This window comes from Dreissena polymorpha, chromosome 3, assembly GCF_020536995.1.
Source record: "Dreissena polymorpha isolate Duluth1 chromosome 3, UMN_Dpol_1.0, whole genome shotgun sequence".
Taxonomy (NCBI): Eukaryota; Metazoa; Mollusca; class Bivalvia; order Myida; family Dreissenidae; genus Dreissena; species Dreissena polymorpha.
In genome coordinates, this window is record NC_068357.1 from 84,231,087 (window position 1) to 84,252,263 (window position 21,177).

The following is a 21,177-nucleotide window of genomic DNA, read 5'->3' on the forward strand; positions in this document are numbered from 1 at the left end:
AAAAATCTGTTTTCAGATAAATCGATTTTTTGTTATAATTTGATTATTTTTCATTAAAAATGATATTTTCACTATTTAATATCATAGCCACACGCTTACCACATGTGTATTGGGCAACTTCAATTGAGTTTATATTTATTTTGAGGCAATCCCCACATTCCTGAATATGGGTCACCACACGTCCGTTATTCACTTAATCCCGAGTTGCAGCTTTCATGCTTATTTATATGGTACGCATCAATTTGGTTTCTGAGCATTCTTACTTTTGTAAAGCACACATAATACTAAAATATTACATCAATGAACATTATGTTTACCAAACAAAATATGCACAATTCAAGATACCATTCGTCTGCACTTTTCCTGTCGTCACAAAAACGGTGCGTACATAACGTGACCTTGTTATGCTTTCGAAAAAAGAAACAGTTGTAAACAGTGACACACGTCAACCAAAAAATGAATCGACTTAACAATGATAGGCTTTTTGTATTCAATTCATAGAAAACTGCAAATCTTAACATAAATAAAAGTATTTTGCAAAAAAAACGTTTAACCTATCCGTTACTCACTAAAATGCGCTATACACAAATCGACTGTACATTTAAATATGCATACGGAAATTGTCAATCGAGAAATGAAAAAAAATCATGTCACACGATCGGATTAATCAATCAGAACCAACATTTTCGCAAAACTGAAAACGTTTTAATTATCGTGATTACAATTGAGAAAGGAATCACATTCTTGTTGACCCATTGTGCTTGTATCTAAAACACTACGTCGCGTCAAATATATCATATACATGTACGTATAATTGTACTCAAATCGTGGGTTTATTGTGTAAAAGGATTGAGAGTTATTTGAACGATGTAGATTTGTTAACAGGAAAAATGAAAATGGCAGATTATTAATTCTATATATAATTGGTGAATTTTACTGTGGCGTTTGAAAATACCAATAAAGAAAAATGAACGATGAAGGTATGCACACAAATTGAAATATACACGGGAATTAAGAATGAAAAACCTTCGCCTAATCGAGTTTTACTGCGTGATCTCCCCTGACTAATATTAACCACAGGCCGCTCTAGATATACCACAGACTGTGGCGTTTGAAAATACCAATAAAGAAAAATGAACGATGAAGGTATGCACACAAATTAAAATATACACGGGAATTAAGAATGATAAACCTTCGACGAATCGAGTTTTACTGAGTGATCTCCCCTGACTAATATTAACCACAGGCCGCTCTAGATATACCAGAGACGTCTCTGGATACGCCAAGCACTTCAACTCGTTAAACAACAGTGATCGAACATCAATCCCTGTCCAAAAATGCAGTATCTATATACTGTATTTCAATCTTCTAAAACTACAGTATGAAGTTATTTTATACAAGACCACAAAAGACACATCAGTAAACAGAAGGACCAAATGCCCTGGTGTTCAACCGTAAACCAAAGGAACTCAACTTTTCTGAGCAAATAGTACGATCAATGTTAACCGTCCGTGGAAATCTCTTCTAAACACCAATCCAGTTTAGGCGGAAAGTGTCGCCCCTTCTTTCGAGGACTTCAAAGGCTAATATTGGACGACACTTTGCCCACATGCATGCGGCCAAGTTTTCTCACAAAGACGCTTAAATACTAAGAGCTGTCTTCGAGAGCTGCCCTTAATCCTTTGCATGCTGGGAAATTTGTCGACTGCTAAAATGTCGTCTGCTGAATTTATAAAGTTAGCATTTTCTTCGATTTTCTTCAAAGAATACTATCAGAAAAGCAAACAGTTTGGATCCTGATGAGACACGCCACGTTCTGTGGCGTCTCATCTGGATCCGAACTGTTTGCAAAGGCTTCAAAATTCTGTTCCAGCACTGAAAGGGTTAAAAGATCGGGAATACGGAGTCAAACGGCAATCTTTAGTTTGAACAAAATATGCTGCACAGAGAAATCCGTCCGGGTCAGTAAACTAAACGTCCATGGTACAACCAATTGAATATTACTTGTATATGCACTCATTCGTGATTTCAAGCTTACGATATGTTTTAAAAGGGTGGTGATAACTGAGTATAACTGAGTACATTAGTTATTTCTATAAATACTTTTTCTGGAAAACAGATCGTAAGAACGCGATTTAATATGCATATTTTTATTTTGATGAAACAAAGTGTTACTACGCCCGGTCTTTGTTAGTTTGGGAAAATTTTCAGGGTACGTTGCATCAATTCCATGTGTTACTGTATATATTTAATGCTATATAAATACGCCATATACATTTTTACGATCGTATAAGTTAATTTGATATACAGTATGCATCATTATATAATTTTGTGCTTTTTATTATTAAACTGTTTATTTTAACTTGATAAGCTATTGTTTCTTGTTTTGATATCCTTGCCACGTGAACATAAACGTTTGCACGTGGACATTATGTACATGAAAGTCTTTATATGGGCCCATGAGCGTTTAAACACCAGAGTCTTCATGTTGCTGAGTGATCAACTTTAAGGCCGGACGTGACGGTCTTTACATGCGGACGTTTGAATGAAGTTAACTACGATTTTCAGATTAAGTCGATGTGCTTTTAATCTGTTCGGATTTCATGATGTGATTCTGTTATTACAAAGTCTTCATACTTGCAAAATTCAAGCGTTGATCTTACACGTAGATAGGTCTACGTGTATATGCATTGATGCTCGCGTGTGAAATATCAGTTAAATATTGTCACAAAAAATAAAACGGACATGTCTATAGTCTACTACAGTGCCCCATATGCATTGTATAAACTTTCCCCAACGCAAGCCTTGCGTTGCCTAAATCCAGTATATAAACTTTCCCCAACGCAAGCCTTGCGTTGCCTATATCCAGTATATAAACTTGCCCGAAAGCAACCCACGGGTACCAATATGAATGGTGTAAACTTTCCGTATGGCAATCCATATGAGTTGCCCATATGAAATGTAAATACTTTCCGTAACGCAATTCATGAGTTGCCCATATAAAATGTGTAAACTTTCCGTAACCCAATCAACGCTTAGCCTATATGCAATGTATAAACTTTCCGTAACGCAATCCACGTGGTTCCCATATGAAATGTATAAACTTTCCGTAACGCAATCCACGAGGTGAAATGTATTAACTTTCCGTAACGCAATCCAAATGGTGTTCATATGAAATGTATAAACTCTCCGTAACGCAATCCAGGTAGTGCCAAATGCATGGAATGTAGTTGCCCAAACGCAACCACAGTGTTGCCTATATGCATTGTATAAACGTGCCAAAAAAAAATCCACGTGTTACCTATATTCAATGTATAAACCTTGCCCAACGCAATCCACGTAGTGCCCTTGTGTATTGTTTTAATTTGCCCCAACGCAATCCATGTTTTGCCCATATGCATTATATTAACTTGCCCAAACCCACGTGTTGCCGATAAATTTGTTTTCTGCGTATGCAGTGTATTAATAAGCCTAAACGCAATCAACGTGTTCATTAGAAAATAAAAGTTTGGTTTCAGAATAGAAGAGTACTGTAAGATTTATATTGCACTATTTTGGACTCTTTGACACCCATTATGTACATTGTCAATTGGTCAACATATCTTTTTAAAGGCACATGGTTCCTTCCAACAAAGAATATTGCATAACAAGCACGGAACAGAACTAATGATAGTTGCCATTTTCAGCTTAATTTTTTCAATGAAATCACACGCTAGTTGATACGCTTCTCAGCATAAAAAAATCGAACTTTGTGTTTGTTTGTCCGCATACGTGTGCGAGTGCGTGCGCGCGTGCGTGTGTGTGTGTTGAAAAAAACTAACCTTTTTGGCAGAATTTAAAATTCGTCTTCTGTTCATAACACAATATTTAATCAATAACTCGTTTGGACTCATCATTTATTGACAGAATATATAAATAAAGAATAATTCCAACTACAATGTAACATTATGTAAATGATATTATATACTATACAAAAAGTAAAACATGTATATTTTATTGCATATATCTTGCGTAAATTTAATGTAAATATAACTACGTCACCATCAAAAATGACGTCATCACCAGGCTGTTTTGGGCCGCTCACGTTGTTTACTCGTAAACGGCATGGCCGATTTTGGGCGAAGCACCGCCGACGATGACGTATATTTATTTTGATCACGTGTTATTATAAAGCGTCTTATGTGTTGATGCGCGTCGTTTTTCGTGCGAGCGCTTTTGGGATAGATGCAGGGACGACGGCTAACGTAGACTGTGCCTCCAGTAATTGGGACGCTGTCTGCATCCTGGGTGTACAAAATGAAAATGATAGAAATAAAAAAAAATATGAATTAATATGTATTGCTTCAACTAATGTTAAATGCGATATTTTATGAATTAAGTTTTTTTTGTGTGCACAATTTATGAAGAGGATCATGTTTTCTAACAATTATGCATTTCAATGTTTTAAACACGATATATTGTAAAATTATAGAAGACTGTGTGTAGGTCGTCTTATAAACCTAAAATGTCTTTAATACGTTTACTCCTATTAGATAGTGTGTTTTTTTTGTATTCACAGAGTCTTTTTAAAATCTGAATGCCGTCTGTGATTTACCATGGTTATCACCAACTCAAAACATTTCAATAACATCTTTGCCATGGAGGACAAATAACATCGATTTGGGACACTAATACACACATCAGTAGGAAGCATGCATGCCTACCTTTACTTGGAATGTCCTCATCTCGTCCACGCGGAGAGGGTCGTTGTAGCGCTTCTGTCTCACCTCATCACAGAACAACTTCACGCGCTGCTCGAGGTTCTTCAGCTTTCCCGCGCTCGTTTCGTAGTCAAAGTAGTCGTCTGCATGCAAGTCGTACATGTCGTCTGCCGTGTAGCCGAGGTGCGCACGCTCTGTCTCGTCCCGCAGTTCCGCCTTGGCCGCCACCGAGCATATCATCTACGTGCGACATAAGGGGCGCATTACTGCATAATTTCGGATTGGGATTTATTATTTAAAATAATTTTTGTCACAACGTTCGCAAAGGACGTCCTATCGCGCCGTTGCGTTGATTAAAAGAGCAATAAGCATTCGTAAAACTTCATCGAGCTCGCTGAGGCCAATTTAAAGGAACAAGAGGAATCGAAGGATGATTCAACACCTGAGAAACAATAGCTTCCATGTGTAATTGTTAGGCCACTGGTTTTTGGCTTCACTGCACTACAGGAAAATGTATAGAACACATTTAGTAGAGTGCCAGCACGATGTTATCTGCCAGTATTAACATCGCTGGTCCTTGTCATTTTAAAGACGAATTTTAGTAATTTTGCTTTTGTGTTTTGCTATATATATATATATATATGTCTGTATACATATGGTTACTCTTGGGGCGTGATCAGTTTTGACCCCGGAGGCATTTGTTGAACAAACTTTGTACACAACCACTATATGATATTATATATTAAATATGAACGCTCTTGGGCTTTTTGTTTCATAGAATATTTTTAAGTTTACTTTGCTATACGTTCACAATATAAATGTGACCCTTGGAGCGTGTTTAAAGGGGCCTTTTTACGTTTTGGTAAATTGACAAAATTAAAAACTATTGTTTCAGATTCGCAAATTTTCGTTGTCGTTATGATATTTGTGAGGAAACGGTATTACTGAACATTTATCATGCTCTAAAATATCCATAATATGCATCTTTTGTCGATTTAAAAACATGAAAATTATAAAGCGTTGCAACGCGAAACGATTGAATAATTTGGAGAGTTCTGTTGTTGTCGTTATAGTTTTGTGATGCTACGAGGATTGCTTATTTTAAGTATATAATACATCACTCATTGCACGAGCACGGATGGCCGAATGGTTAAAGCGAAATACTTTTACTCCAGGAGTCAGTGGTTCGAGCCCAGTTAAGAGTTATTTTTTTCTTTTATTCTTTATTTTTTTTTAGTTTTTTTTTTACTGGAGCTGTTTAGATCCAATCTTTACATTTATCAATGTAAATCATTTAATGACAAACTTCAAAATATGCCAAAATCAGTGAAAAGGCCCCTTTTATTTAACCCCGGGACATGATGTGAATAAATTTCGAAGAGGATTTCTAAATGATGCTACAATACAAAAATGATAGACGTGGACTTTGCGGGATTGAACAAACATTTTATATGTGGTAGTTACTTTAAAAATATAATCAAGATGAAACTATTGTCACTATGACATTATTAAAATCAAAAGACAGGAGCGATGTGAATAAATTGCATATGGATCCTCATATGGAACATACTTGTTCCATTTCGTCAAACTCTACCCAATGGTTAAGGAAGATATGTCATTCAAAAAAGGAAATGATGGACGGGCTCACAATGGGCACGGTGTGCTGAGACGAGCAAAACATGTAGTGTGCCTAAAAATTTGACCTCATATGTTTCGCAAGAATAGCGACTTAAGCATGGCAATCGCATAAATCTAAGTCACTACATATGCGTAAATCTGTGTACCTTTAATCTGGCCTCGGATTTCTCTCGTTGGAGATTGTCGATCTGTTGAAACATATGATCAAACGTCTGTGTCACCAGCACCGCCCGTTCTTTAAGAACGGTTTCCCCGGGCACGTCACCAGCCTCGCACTCGGTCAAGTGGAACACGCCTCCCCTTCCGTCTTGCCTCGAGCCACCTCCGCCGCCACTTCCGGGAGACCCAGAGCGTTCGATGTCGGAACGTGATTCAATTCCAATAGCGGTTTTCGGTCGGACGTGGGCATCTTTGGATGGCTTGCTGGGCGCCAACCAGCTTCCGCCAGGATGTAGAAGCTCTGACTCCGCGGCGCTCGTTTGCAGCTGCTTCAAAGACCTCGGGACCCTCATGCGGCGTTGTCTTAGTAACGCGGCCGCTTCCGACTTCTTATTATCACGCTTCTGCAAAAGCTTGTTTCGTTTTTCCGACATCAGTCTTGCGTGGAACGAATCCGGCAACAGAGGATCTAAAAGCGGCCCTCTGTCGCTAAGATACAACTTCACCATCTGCGCCAGTTTCATACTCCTTTCATCGTCCACTTTTATACGTTTGTTATCATCGCGGAATTTCGGCCGCCGTTCTTCCTCGAGTTTATCGTGCACGATTTTAAACAGCGGAACCTGCGCGCCGTTTGTAGTCGAAATACGACTCTGAAGTTTCTTCAAGACGCCGTGTTTGAGTTTCGTCACGGTATGCGTGTTCTTTTTCAGTACGAGGCGCTCGTAGTTCTTGGCGTCTAGAATGAACACAGTGGTGGTCGCAGTGCACGTGACCGTGGCTGAGCACGTGCTCATCTCCATGACAACCTCAAGGTCACCTGCATAATTAAAAGAAGATTTCGTCAAATAGCACATCTTAAATGTATGAAAGCTGACTATCAGTATTTACTAAAATGGGAAGCAAACAAAAGAATGAAGTGTCTTTATAAGGCAATTATCTTTGACACGGCAATCTCCATGCAGAGTTGTCATTTCATGCTCTCACATACATAGTATAATGTAACCGTCGTGCAGGAGATTGATGCACGCAGCCAAGTAAAAACGGAGGTAAATCTCTAATAATCATGTTTTCCTAAGTCGTTCAGTTCGTATCTTTGGTTTATTTTCTAATTTTAAATAATCAAATGAGTGATTTACAAATATTTGAATTGAACATTTTTTAATATTAACGTTAGTGATTCTCCGGGGTTTGATATGACCGCCTGGTCGTCGAAACCTCTAAATGATCACAAACACTTACAAACTTGGAAATGCTGCATTTAACATCGTGTGTATTGATTGTGGATCCAGTATTCTAGAGTAACCCATTGCAAATAGTTATTTGGTTTATAGGTGACTTTTTTAAATGTAACTTAGAATCATGTTTTGTTGGAATATACCTATCTCAGTTTAATCGTTTAATACGGAAATATCGAACATATCGCCTGTAATAAGATTTCAAATAGTATTTGAAGTACACAAACATTCATAGGACTTCGAAGTCGCCGTGGTGTAGTGGGTTTGGGGTCCGCCTAGCGACCGGGAGATCACGGGTTCGATCCCTGGTGTGGGATCGTGCTTTGGATCTCCCCGAAAGACATCAAGTACTGGTACTACCCAGGAAACGGACTCGAGAACGTTCAAAGAAGCCTCTGGATTTCGATGCAATCGGGCTTAAATAAATAGGTTTACATCTATACCTATGACTTCATTGTTCTCAATGGTGCACAGGTCGATGGTCTTGTTCATAAAGCGCCTTTCTGCCGCCGCGTACCCCTCCTTCCGGCGGACCCGAATCTGCTGTTGCGTGAGGCCACCGGGCGCCTTCTGGTACACATTCTCCTTGTTATGTCTAAAACGAAAGTGTGTAAACAAAGTTTCATCTTCCGGAGATCCACTGTTTGTTTGTGTCTTATTTGTTGTTATTGTTGGGGGGAGGGGGGGGGTGTTGGGAGGGGGGGGTCGTATCCGTAGACTCAAATACACTTCGCTCTTGTGATTTACCCCACAATCACGCCTGCATTGACGAAATAACACCGAGGGTATAAACTAATATTTGTATATACATAAATAACTTGTATATGAGCATGGGAAAACGGGTAGTAATGCATGTGTGTAAAGTGCAGCCCCAGATTATCCGCTGAAGTCTACACAAGCTAAGCACGGACGACACTTTCCGCTGCTATGGTATTTTTCTTTCATAGAAAGTATATTAATAGCAAAATCCGGTTTATGCGAAAAGCGTAGACCATGATTAGCCTGTGGGGATTGCACAGGAAGACAATTTAAGCAAGGATTAAGCCCCCTTTTCACATAGCCATGTTAATTATTATACTTCTGTAAGACATGATGCTACCTGCCAAACTCCTGTTCGATGACGGAGCGCTGCGTCATCAGCTGCGAGTACTGCTGCTCGTGGCGTCCTGGGTCCGTCGTCAGCTTCGCCTGGCCGCTGAAGTAGAGGGAAACATTGGTCGATACAAGATTAATACACCACTTGTTGTTAAGTTCAAACCTATTTATTGCACCGGAAGTCTAATGCTTATTAAAACGCTATTGAGTTCGTTTGCTGGATAGAACCAGTACTTGGTGTCATGGGGGAGATATAAAGAACGCTCCCATATTGGAGGGAATCGCAAACCGTGACATCCCGTTCGATAGGTGGACAGGACATCATGTCCACTACGCCACGGAACAGATGTCAATTGCAAGGACAACCATTTAACGCCAAAAGATCCCATTCGCAAAAGACGAAAGTCCAAACTGCACATTGTAGAATACTTGATGTTTTAAGTCGCACACTAAATAACCTTATGACGATGCATCACCGTAAACTTTCACCAATCGTGTACAAATCAAGCAAAAAGTTTTCAGCGTGCGGTTCACATATTGTGAACTAAAACAAAAAATGTACTCCCCCCCCCCCCCCCCCCCCCACACACACAGGATTTTCATATTACCCTGTTCAGAAAATTGATATTAAGTTACATGAAACTTTGCATAGGCCATAATTCTTACCTAATAGAACCTTAAACATTATAGGTCAATGAATGTAAGATGTAAGCGCATGTTTTACATAATGGTGACATATGCTTTGTAAAACATGAATTGAATTCAAACTTTGCCGATCTCGCAAAACAGACTTCAATTGTGGGTGCTGTAACAAGAAATTGTCTGGCTACGAGCTTATAACAAGCCAAAGTACGCACACGAGCACGCGTACATTTTCAGTCTCAATATGCACTGCTCTTCTTGAAATTAAGCGCAACCACTTAAAAAGTAAATGGCCACGATCAAACATTTCTTTGGATTGCACCACTTCATCCGGCACGTTACCTGACAATTAACTTGACGCCGCCTGCCATTTCCACCTATTTCATGAACGGCGCGTCGTAGAGGAGCACTGCCCTTACCTTCAATAAACATGAAGCCACTTGCGAGATCCGCCTGTTTCATGAGCGCCGTGTCGCAGAGGAGCAACCCTCTTACCTGACGATAAACATGAAGCCCTCTGCCAGATCACTCTCTTCCATAAGCGGCGTAGGGGAACACTTCCCTTAATTGACAATGAACATGACGCCGTCTGCCAGATCCACCGTTTTCATGGGCGGCGCGCCGCAGTGGAGCAATTCCCTTACCTGACAACGCATGTGACGCTGTCTGCCAGATCCCTCTGATTCATTAGCGGCGCGCCGAATGGGAGCACTTCCCTTCCCTGACAATATACATGAAACCGTCTGTCAGATCGCCCTGTTACATGAGCAGTGCGCCGTATGGGAGCATATCCCTTACCTGACAATAAACATGATGCCGTCTGCCGGCTCTCCCTGTTTCATGAGCGGCGCGCCATACGGGAGCACTTCCTTGCGGATACTCATCTCTAGGAGATGCTTGAACTTGGCCGACCAGTCGGAGAAGAGCCGACACTCAGCGATAAACGCCTTCCGCTCCGCGTATTCCTTTTCTTGTTGCGCCTGTGAAAAAACAACAGGGGCGATGTGATTCATTGCTTCGCAGTTGCAGGTAGGCGTTAAAACAAGAAATATTTATAAAAAAAACAACAAACGATATACGGCGATGATAGTTCAATGAATGAGATCAAGGATAGCGAATGTCTTTTTCTGTGCAGTTCTTAGCTGCATCACACGCAGTACGGGATGTTACGCGGAGTTTTCGCGGCTTATTTTACATCATAACACACATATTGCTGGTCATAAACCTATAGATACAAAACAGAAAACCAAAAGAAGAATGGAAGCGAAATTAAAACATATGAGTCAACCGGCCACACGCGAAGTATCCGTATTTATAGGCGCGTTCTTTGAACAAACCTGTTTTAGTGGTTTGTCGGGCATTGCTATTTGATTCGATTATTAACAGTATCGAGAATCATCGCGCTCATGCTTATTACATTAGTCAATATAATGGAATAATTATTGTTAAAGTAATCATAAATTATATTTATCATTGTATTATTGAAAACACATCATACCATAATTATATTGCTGAATATCTTCATGTAACATATTTCTGGTCTAAAGAAAATTCCAGGTCACCTAGTTCACGGATAGCCTCTTTATTATATAACGATTATTTTACTGGCCGCGAACTCCGGTGATGACCTGTATATAAACTCTGACATTCACACACTGGCCGCGAATTGACCCGATACCTCGCGGGTTGAAATGCAATGCATTAAAGTGGGGCCTCGCTTCCACTGCTCTTTATACTTTTACATATTAACATGTTGACAGGAATATGGAAGTAAGTACTAAATATGAGAACATAGCCATTAAGTAAACGCTTTTGCCCTGGCAATCCAATGAAAATAAAAGGTGCACGCACAAACTGTATTGATGTCAAGAATTGAGTGTAAAATTGTTCTGTCTACTAAGCCTTTTCATTAGAGATAAAATTAGTTCATGCAGTTAAACAGTGTTACAAAGACGCGGATATGTTTCCAATGTTCTGTTGGTATACTCAAATCAGCCAATGGAATAAATGAAGTGTATTCATTCGTATCTAGCCGCGGAAAATTTTATTTAAATTTTATTGGACACTTACAAAGGTCAGGTAAGGTGAAAAGCTAGCTTAATACAGCTACGCCGAACAAGTCCCGCTAAGGAAAACGTGGCTTAATGCATGTGCGAAAAGTGTCTTACCAGATTAGCAACGCGATAGTACGATGGCGACAATGCGACAACGCGATAGTACGATGGCGACAATGCGAAAGTACGATGGCGACAGTGCGACAATACGATGGCGACAGTGCGATAGTACGATAGCGGCAATGCGATAGTGCGATAATACGATGACGACAGAGCGACAATACGATGGCGACAGTGCGATAGTACGATATCGACAATGCGATAGTGCGATAATACGATTACGTCAGTGCGACAATATGAAGGCGGCAGTGCGATAGTACGATGGCGACAATGCGATATACGATGACGACGGTACGACAACGCGATAGTACGATGGCGACAATGCGATAGTACGATGGCGAAAATGCGGTGATACGATGGCGACAGTACGATATGACTATCGCATTGTCGCCATCGTACTATCGCGTTGTAGCATTGCCGCCATCGTACTATCGCATTGTCGCCATCGTACTATCGCGTTGTCGCATTGTCGCCATCGTACTATCTCATTGTCGCCATCGTACTATCGCATCGTCGCCATCGGACTATCGCATTGTCATCCTCTGGACTTTAATGTGTAACCATGATGACCCTAACGGTATTCTGTAGTAAATACCCGATGAAGTCGGATCGACAGCTGCTGAACAGTCAACGAGTACACATTATCAAAACATAGAGTCATATATGAAGGCATTAAATGTGATCAGTATTGAATTTCATAAGCTATAAAATAAAGTAGCAATACATAAAAAGATCTAGCATTTAGAATCTATTTAACAATGTTATACCGATAACATAAAAAAGACGAATGTAAAATATCGAGGATTCAAGTTTGAGAAATAAATTAAACACAATAAATAATAATATTATTATTCTTATTTGACTAAATGCATTACGTAACAAACGTGGCTAAGTTTCTGTTGACACTTGCATTATCACATTGCATTTGTTCAATAAACTTTAGCATGTTTGGTCTTTTCCAGTAATGTTTATTTATAATATAAATTTATTTTTATTAGAATGTTTTTAAATACAGATATTAGAAAATTGTATATAAATTTTATATACAATTTTCTAATATCTGTATTTGAAAACATTCTAATAAAAACAATATGCCTTCTCAAGAACATTGCTATGTTGGGTTTATGCCAATTGACGGATTCAATTTGTTATCCATTAGATAAAACCCTTAATCGAAAAAGATCAAATCTTAACTTGTTTCTACTAACATTGTTTAAGTAAGGTTGCAATTCAAATTTACAAAACTGACTGTAACTTATTGCTCTTGGTGAATTATTAAGTTATGACATGCACTTTTTGATAATTGTATCATTTAATATACACTTTGCAAAAAATTAAAAACACGTTTCATCATCAACACCTTGGTTAAGCCGTGGTAATGTACGTCTAAGTTACGCCTGCGACAGATAGCAAACAGATTTTGCCCAAGAGTGTGTATTTGTTTTATTTACTAAATTCTCACGCATGTTACTTTAAATGCACTCAATATACTTGTTATCTTCTAAATGAATATCTTTCAACCAATTACTTATTACATAAATGGCTCTTTTTGTGATGTTCTTCCTAGTACCTCATATGCTAAATTATTCTGCGTTTGAATTGTTAAACCAAGTAGTGTTTTTTGCACACAAAAAATATAAGTGGACTCTTTCAATTGCCATGGACTCCGTTAAGCCCCAGATTTCTGACCCGTAATTTAAAATCGGTAAAACAAGCTGATCAAACAATATTATAGAAACAATAATACAATATAAAAAGGAAAATGCGGGACTCGAACCAGTGCATATTTGAATCGCGTTCTGAGAAAACTTGGCTTAATGCATGTGCGTAAAGTGTCGTCCCAGATTAGCCTGTGCAGTCCGCACAGGCTAATCAAGTACGACACTTTCCGCCTCAATTAGATTTTACTAAGAAGAGACTTCAATTAAACGAAAAATGTCATAAAAGCGAAAAGTATCGTCCCTGATTAGCCTGTGCGGACTTTACAGGCTAATCTGAGACGACACTTTACGCACATGCATTATGCCCAGTTTTCTCACAACGCGACTCGAATAATCCGCTCGGACTCGTTAATTTCCGTGATGAAGTGTAAAAGCTCAATGTAGTACTGTAATATACATGGTATTTATGAAAATGTAGATAACATTTGATACGACATTACACATTTATTGTTCAAGAAGCTAAATTGGTTCACGAATAGCCCTTGCATGCGTAAGAGGTGTTGATCGAACACGTTTCGCGGGCGTCAAAAATATAGGTATACACCACAAATTGGTGTCAGAAGTGAATTTACAATGCTCAGCATGTATATTGATATTCCAATTTTATTCTTTCAAAGCATAATGTAAAGACGCATAAAGCCATAATATTGATTTTAAATACTTACTAAACAAGTTTAGTTCCGTTTTAATATAATTTATACACCTAATTGGTGTGTTAACAAATAAAGGGATGTAATAAAGTTAACGAAAAACGTTTAACTGACTTGCCTCCCCTATATTTTTGCAACGAGTGTGCAAACAAAAGAAATTTTCTTTATGGTATAATCTATATTCATTCGTTGAAAATAAAGCACAATCCATATTGATAATATCGTCACATAGGTAGGCACATGTTGCGAAGGATTTCATAAAACATGCAAACGCACGCAAGAATACACACGAAAACTTCCGCTTCCGGTGTTGTCAGACGCAAACGTTTGTTTCAGTGCAAAAAAACTAGTTTTATGGTGATTTATATGTGTGGATTATCAAATATATCTGGATATATCAAAATAACGAGTGAGTCTCAACATGAATTAAATGAAATGTGCTAATAACATATAACTCGTAGAATAAAAAAGTGTTTTGTTGTTTTTTCTTTGTGTTGGGCAATATTAGGTTGATTATTCGGGACGTTATCTCGCGCCAAATATACGGATTAACGGATTGACAACTGCTCACTATCTCTTGTCCGCCGGATCGTCACGCATGAATGCAACGTATGTTTATTCTACTGCTGCAAAATTGGATAAACGCAAACCGTTACTGTTAGATGAAAGCCGTGATCAATTAATTTCGTACACATGGGAGGAAAAAAAAGCGTGAAAAATCACAGAAATGAAAGAAAAGTAGTACTACGGACCAGAATGGAAAGGGATTAAAGCAGCAGCGTCAAGGCTCCAATACAAAAGAAGATGTTACTGTAAGTGATATTCTATCACAAACACACTCTGTTCTTTACCCATCAGAAAGTGATAATAGCCTGCCTGTATTTGATTCAGAAGTTACGCCGCACACATCAAATACAATGGCCGAATCTTCTTCCGAAAATGAAAATTTTGAAAAATACGTGAATACGAGAACAATTCAATGTTCTCAGGATATCGGTCTCGAACGTTCCTGAAAAACAAAACATTATAACAAAGCGCCTTGATGAATATGAGGTCAGAATGGAGCGCAATGAAAGCATGTGTAAAGAACAAAGCAAATCTTAAGATTTGGCCCACAATGAAATTTCTGACACTAAAAATACAAAAATGAGTGCACAGTGTGAATCCCTACAAAAATCATTGAATTATGCAAATAAAAAAATGTAGGATCTTCAACGGCGGTAATGAGACTTCGAGCGCCAAGCCATTAAAAACAATCTTAGGCTGGTAGGTTACCACGAAAAAGAACGCGAACATGCGGAAGAAGCTGTGAAAATAGTCCAATCGATATTAGAAACTGACTTTAAACGATCAGACAGACAGTTTATTTCAATCCAATAAGGCATTTAAGCCCACGAGGACATACAATACAAGTGTTGACGAACAGTGTAGACTAGAATACAAAATTTTAACAAAAGTTGTAGTTGTATGTTTCCAACATTTGGAGAAGATCACTTTGAGAACAATATTTCAAAAAAACATACATGCAAGGTAATTCTGGAACGTTTTCTAAGCATTTAACCAATCTATTTTAAACTATTATAAATATGTTCTTATCTTAGAGGTGTTTCAATTAACTACTTTGGGTAGTATAGCTGCCTATTTGTATTTTTGTCCTTGTACTGATTACTAGATAATATTCTATTAACAATTTAGAAACATAGAAATTGGTTTTTAAAATGTAGCATACATTTATCCTGTTTTGTTTCGTACTATCAAATATCATCATATAAGCATGATAGTATGTTGTTTAAAAGAAGTCTTTTAGGGCTGTATTCTAAACATATACATCGATTTAACAAACAATGACAAAAGAGTAGTTATATATACACATTTACATAAATATGCCATATTACACCACTTTATCCTGCATTAAATGGTTTCTCTACATCGACCTCTCCGGATATGTTTATAAATTTAGTTCAATTTTACTATTACGAAAAACAAGTAAAATAACCAATCACAAAGAAACCTTTAAATACAAAAATATAATATAGTTTAATCATTTAACTTGTATGAATTATGTATCTATCACAGATGGTATTTTAACATCTATCGAATTAACATTAAGAGTGCCATTGATATATATGCCTTACCGAAACGAAAATGTAAGACTGATATCATAGGCAACTGCTATCACTAACATCTGTACTTAACAATTTATAACCACTTTTCATATATTTGTCTTACCGAAAGAAACATGTAAGACAAATATTGTGATCAGATATTGTAGTGAAAAATGCGTACAGAGTAGGAAAAAAACAATCTGGAAAAGTGAGACAAATAATGTTTAGAGTAAGATCATTCAATCATAAACTTGCAATTTTCAGCTCAAAGAAAATAGCTCTAGACGAACGCAATTATTACATAACGGACGATTTAACTGAATTCGACCGTGAACACAAATCGCAACTGAAACCGATTATCGACCACGCAATGCGAGAAAAGAAAAACGGGAAATATCGTAACGGTGCGCTTTTCATTGACGGTCAGCGCTACAGGGGACCGATACTAGCAAAATCTCAAAGCACGGGCCCAGCGTCACGAATCGAACAAAGCGACTAGGAGAAATCACAGCTATATTCTGACATTAATATTCTGACATGGAACATTAACGAAGAACTAACAAAAACTGCTTACCGAGAAAGGAAATACTATACAAATTGAATGCGGATATAATATGCCTGACAGAAACAAAGATAAGAAAAAATGAAGTACTTCATTTAGAAAATTACACGACTTACTTATTCAACCGAGAATCAGTGAAACAAAAAGCTACATGTGGCTCGGGTGGGGTTGCTATACTCCTGAAGGATACCTTTATGAATGATAACTATGTGACGTGTTTAGACAAGTCTTTTGAAGGTATTCTCAGTTTAAAACAAATAGATAAAATATCGTCCATTGAAACCATCGTAACTGTGTGCTACTTACCACCGGAAGGTTCAGAGCGGGGCCAACATGTTGATGAATTTTTTGACCACCTTACAAGCCTTGTATATATGAATTCTACTGCAGATTGTCTTGTGTTCTGTGGAGCTATTAATAGAACATACCCCATAGAAAAGCAATTGATTTCACAAAAAATAAACATGGCGAATCATTTCTGGAATTCCTACGCGAGACAAAACTGTGTGTACTAAATGGACGAATTACACCAGCAAGTGGCAATTATACCTCTATCTCAACAAAGGGCCATGCGGTTGTGGATTATGTATTTACCCCACACTCAAACATTGACTTGTTTAAAACATTTGAAGTGCACACTGTAAACGACTTGTGCGAAGTTTTCTATAAAACCGGAATGCTCGATGCCTGATCACTCGGTAATCTATTGTCAACTCGAACGCAAATAAACCATGCCTATTGACGCTAGGAGTCAAACAATGCATGAAAAGAACGATAATCCGATTAACGGCAAACGGTTTAAATATGAATCGATTCCCCCTGACTTCATGTGACCTATACTACAATGAACTTATCGAAAAGGTGGACTATAAGTGCACATCGAAAACATTGAAAAAAATTTTTTTCGAAATAAATCAAAACCGTGGTGGGATAGCACTCTTGACGAACTATTGAAACAAGTGAGTGAACGTGAACATGACTTTTTGAAATTCTCTGGAACTAAACGCGAGAAACACCGACATAGACAGTTATATAAGGACAAACAAAAGCAGCTTTAAAGGGAGATCAAAAAGAGCAAACGACGATACGAACGACACCAGCAAACTGAACTCAAGGAGATCTGCACAGAGAATCCCAAAGAATTTTGGCGCCACATAAAATAACTGGGCTCAAAACAAAGCTCCACAATACCCAGCTCCACAATACCCATGGGGACACTTGACGAAAACGGCGACATTGTATTTGACAGAACAAGTGTCCTTAAAAGATGTCAGACTGACTTTAAAAATCTATTTAACAAAGCAAAAGCTTGCGAAGGACCCAACTTTGACGAACAATTTTATAATGATGTCAAAAAATTCAAAACCGACCTGGAAGAACACTGAATTGAAAACCAGGAGGACAACTCGTGTTCAATTTTGAACGCTAACATTTCCATTGCTGAAATAAGAAAGGCTGTACTGAATTGTAAAATGGCAAGGCATGTGGTGAAGACCTACTCCCATATGAAGTGTTTAAGAATGAAAACTCATACATGCTCCTCCATGAACTTTTTAACAAATGTTTTATCACTGGGATAACGCCCGCGTTATGGTCATCGTCCATCATTAGGCCAATACCGAAAAGCAGCACAAGCGACTGTCGTATACCGCTCAACTACCGTGGAATAAGTCTACTTCCGGCGGTTAGCAAAATGTTCTCAAGTGTGTTAAACAGCCGACTAACAAAATATCTGGACTCACACGATATAATAGTAGATGAACAAAACTGCTTCCGGAAACTGCGTTCCTGTACAGACCATCTATTCACACTATGTTCTATCATCCGCAATAGAAAATCTCAAGGCTTACCGACATATGCGTGCTTTATCAACATGATGAAGGCCTTCGACCGGGTTGACAGAGACTGCTTGCTTGCAAAAATATTATCCGTCGGCGTTCAAGGACAGTTCTATAATATACTGCGACATCTGTACAGCACTTCTCGGGCAAGGGTTGATGTTCATGGGCACCTCACGGACTACTTTGACATAGAATGCTCCGTAGAACAGGGAAATAAAATTTCGCCTACCCTATTCGGACTATACATAAACGATTTAGCTATAGAATTGAAGTGCATGAACTTGGGAATCATGATTAACGGCGAAAATGAATGAATACTTCTTTTCGCGGACGACATTGTTATCCTGGGTGAAAACGGGGAAAATTTACAGAACATGCTGAATAAAGTGAGTGACTGGTGTAAACGAGAGCGCCGATGGCGTTAAAAGCATAGTTGCAAGATACAGGGAAGAATGGCGTCACGTGGTATAATATAGTTCGATATCGCCATCCGCGAATTTCTCAAATCAATAATTTCAAACAATTACCGACTATTTAAATAGATAATCTTTCCATTTACATCAGTGTTTGAAACGCTTATGAAAAATAATTACCCAAGCCTTTCAAAATTTAAGCACGGACAGATCTGTATCGAACTATTCTTTTCACAAATGAAAATAGACGCTACCCTATTCGTCTGCGTCAAGAATTTGTCGTAAACTTGTGGTAAGCGTTAGATGCAGACGTGCACAACAGATTGAGTTCTGAATACAGATTTCTGAATGCAGATTTTTATAGAAACTCCTCACAGCAGTTACTTCCCTTGCTTCGCCCGGTCAGTAACTTCTAGTATAAGGGAGGCCACTGCGTAGGAGATTGAGATTTATAGTGCAGATAGAATTGTTTAACGAACGAAATTTGTTTTAGGTTATAAGAAGATTTTTTGACATAAAACGGTCTTAGAAAAATTCACTAAAAACGGTGTCAGCAATATTCTTGGAAGAAAACGTTAGAAAAACGTTTCCAAAAAAAAATTGTAAGAATGAACATATACTAAATTAAATAGATATTTCGTCTGATTTTTGATCAGTCAAGGCTTTATAATGGGCAACCGATCGATGTGTATTTTCGAAATGTGGTATATACCATAAGCATAGGTGCGTAAATGCACCTATGCTAAAAGTTGCGCATGAAAATTAATCCAACAAAAACGAACATCGTGCACTTTAGAAAACAAAGCCAAAATAAAACTGAATTCCACTTTAAAATAGGAGATGATATCATTAGTATTACACCGAGCTATAAATACTTGGGTTGCGTATTGGCCGATACGCTTGACTTCACGGAGACAGCAAATATATTAGCGCGGCTGGTCGCGCACTTGGTGGCTTGTTAAACAAGGCTAAAGCATTAAATGGACTTACATTTAACGTGTTCACAAAACTCTACGATATCAGTGTAATCCCAGTGATGGACTACAGCTCTGGGGTCTTGGGTTATAAAAAATACGCAAAATGTGAAACGATACAGGACAGAGCCATCCGGTCGTTTCTAGGCGTCGAACTTGGCGATAAATGGCGATACTGGATGGCAATCGCCCACAATGCGACATCACCTAAACATGCTCCGCCTATGGCACCGTCTCGTCGAAATGCCATATGACAGAATTACTGTCGCATAATTGATGTATTTCATGTCGCATAATTGGTGTATTTCATGTATATTCCTTGTTCGGTGTAACTGAATACATAATATCTGTCTTCATGAAGAAATGCATAAATGGGCATCATATGTCGTCGTCAAATTAGACGAAAAAATGCACCAAGTTATTGCCCATGGCTGGGTTCACTAATTAGTTATGTCTATGGTAAGCACATGCGCACTGTGAATTTGTGTATATTTTCATGTTAAATGACAGGTGAACTTTCATATATGCAGTTAAACAAACGTGGTCTCGCTTAATTATTGGCATATATATGCACAAGATGTGTAAGTCACACATAAAGCCATCCCGTATCAGGTAATTCAACTCATGTTAAAGTCAATCATCCAGACAGCCGTCACCCAATTTATTTGTCCATTATTGTATAAATTGGCATCTGCGTTGTATGAAGGACAGTCTTACTTGAACGGCCGAATATACAAGTCGCATTATTGCTGGCTTTCGCGGGATGGGCCCATTGCGGGCTTCGCATGTATCTTGTATTTGACAAACATTTTGGAAACGTTGTGTTGTGTTAGAATATATTCAACGGAAATAAATCACGATAAAAACAGAAAGGAACTTTGTTTGTTACTGTGTGTTTTACACGAACAATACACAATTACGCTACACAGTACATTTTATGGAGCCGTGTACCATGGATACGACCGAAGTACGATCACAAGTGCGATCACGTGCCGAAAAAATGAAAACATCACAACCACAACGCGACATGAATTCAGGTCAGTTGTTTAAAACAATTATGGCAAACTTGGAGAGGGAATTTCAAAATTTATGAAGTAGAAAATGAAAGTAAAAGGCGTCATGACAACGAAATTTTTAAGAATTGTTTTAAAGAATTTAATGTAGTTAGATGTTAAAAATAATAGTGTTGATAATAAATTATGCACGAACAAATTTTACAAATATAAAAATCATGCCAATTTTGCATTTATCGGTACATTTTTATA

General features: G+C 38.2%; 1 protein-coding gene across 5 annotated transcripts in view; it reads right to left on the bottom strand.

Moving 5' to 3' along the window:
• Window positions 1-3,879: 3,879 nt before the first annotated feature.
• Window positions 3,880-21,177, bottom strand: part of LOC127875051 (uncharacterized) — a 66,652-nt gene continuing 49,354 nt past the window's right edge. For all 5 annotated transcript variants that reach the window (XM_052419865.1, XM_052419862.1, XM_052419863.1 and 2 more), the window contains 6 exons: window positions 10,271-10,452; window positions 8,835-8,930; window positions 8,179-8,330; window positions 6,485-7,317; window positions 4,704-4,940; window positions 3,880-4,283 (listed from right to left, as the gene is read on the bottom strand). In XM_052419865.1, the coding sequence (XP_052275825.1) occupies window positions 4,059-4,283; window positions 4,704-4,940; window positions 6,485-7,317; window positions 8,179-8,330; window positions 8,835-8,930; window positions 10,271-10,452 (1,725 nt within the window). In that variant the 3' untranslated portion in view covers window positions 3,880-4,058. The remainder of the gene's footprint in view (window positions 4,284-4,703; window positions 4,941-6,484; window positions 7,318-8,178; window positions 8,331-8,834; window positions 8,931-10,270; window positions 10,453-21,177) is intronic.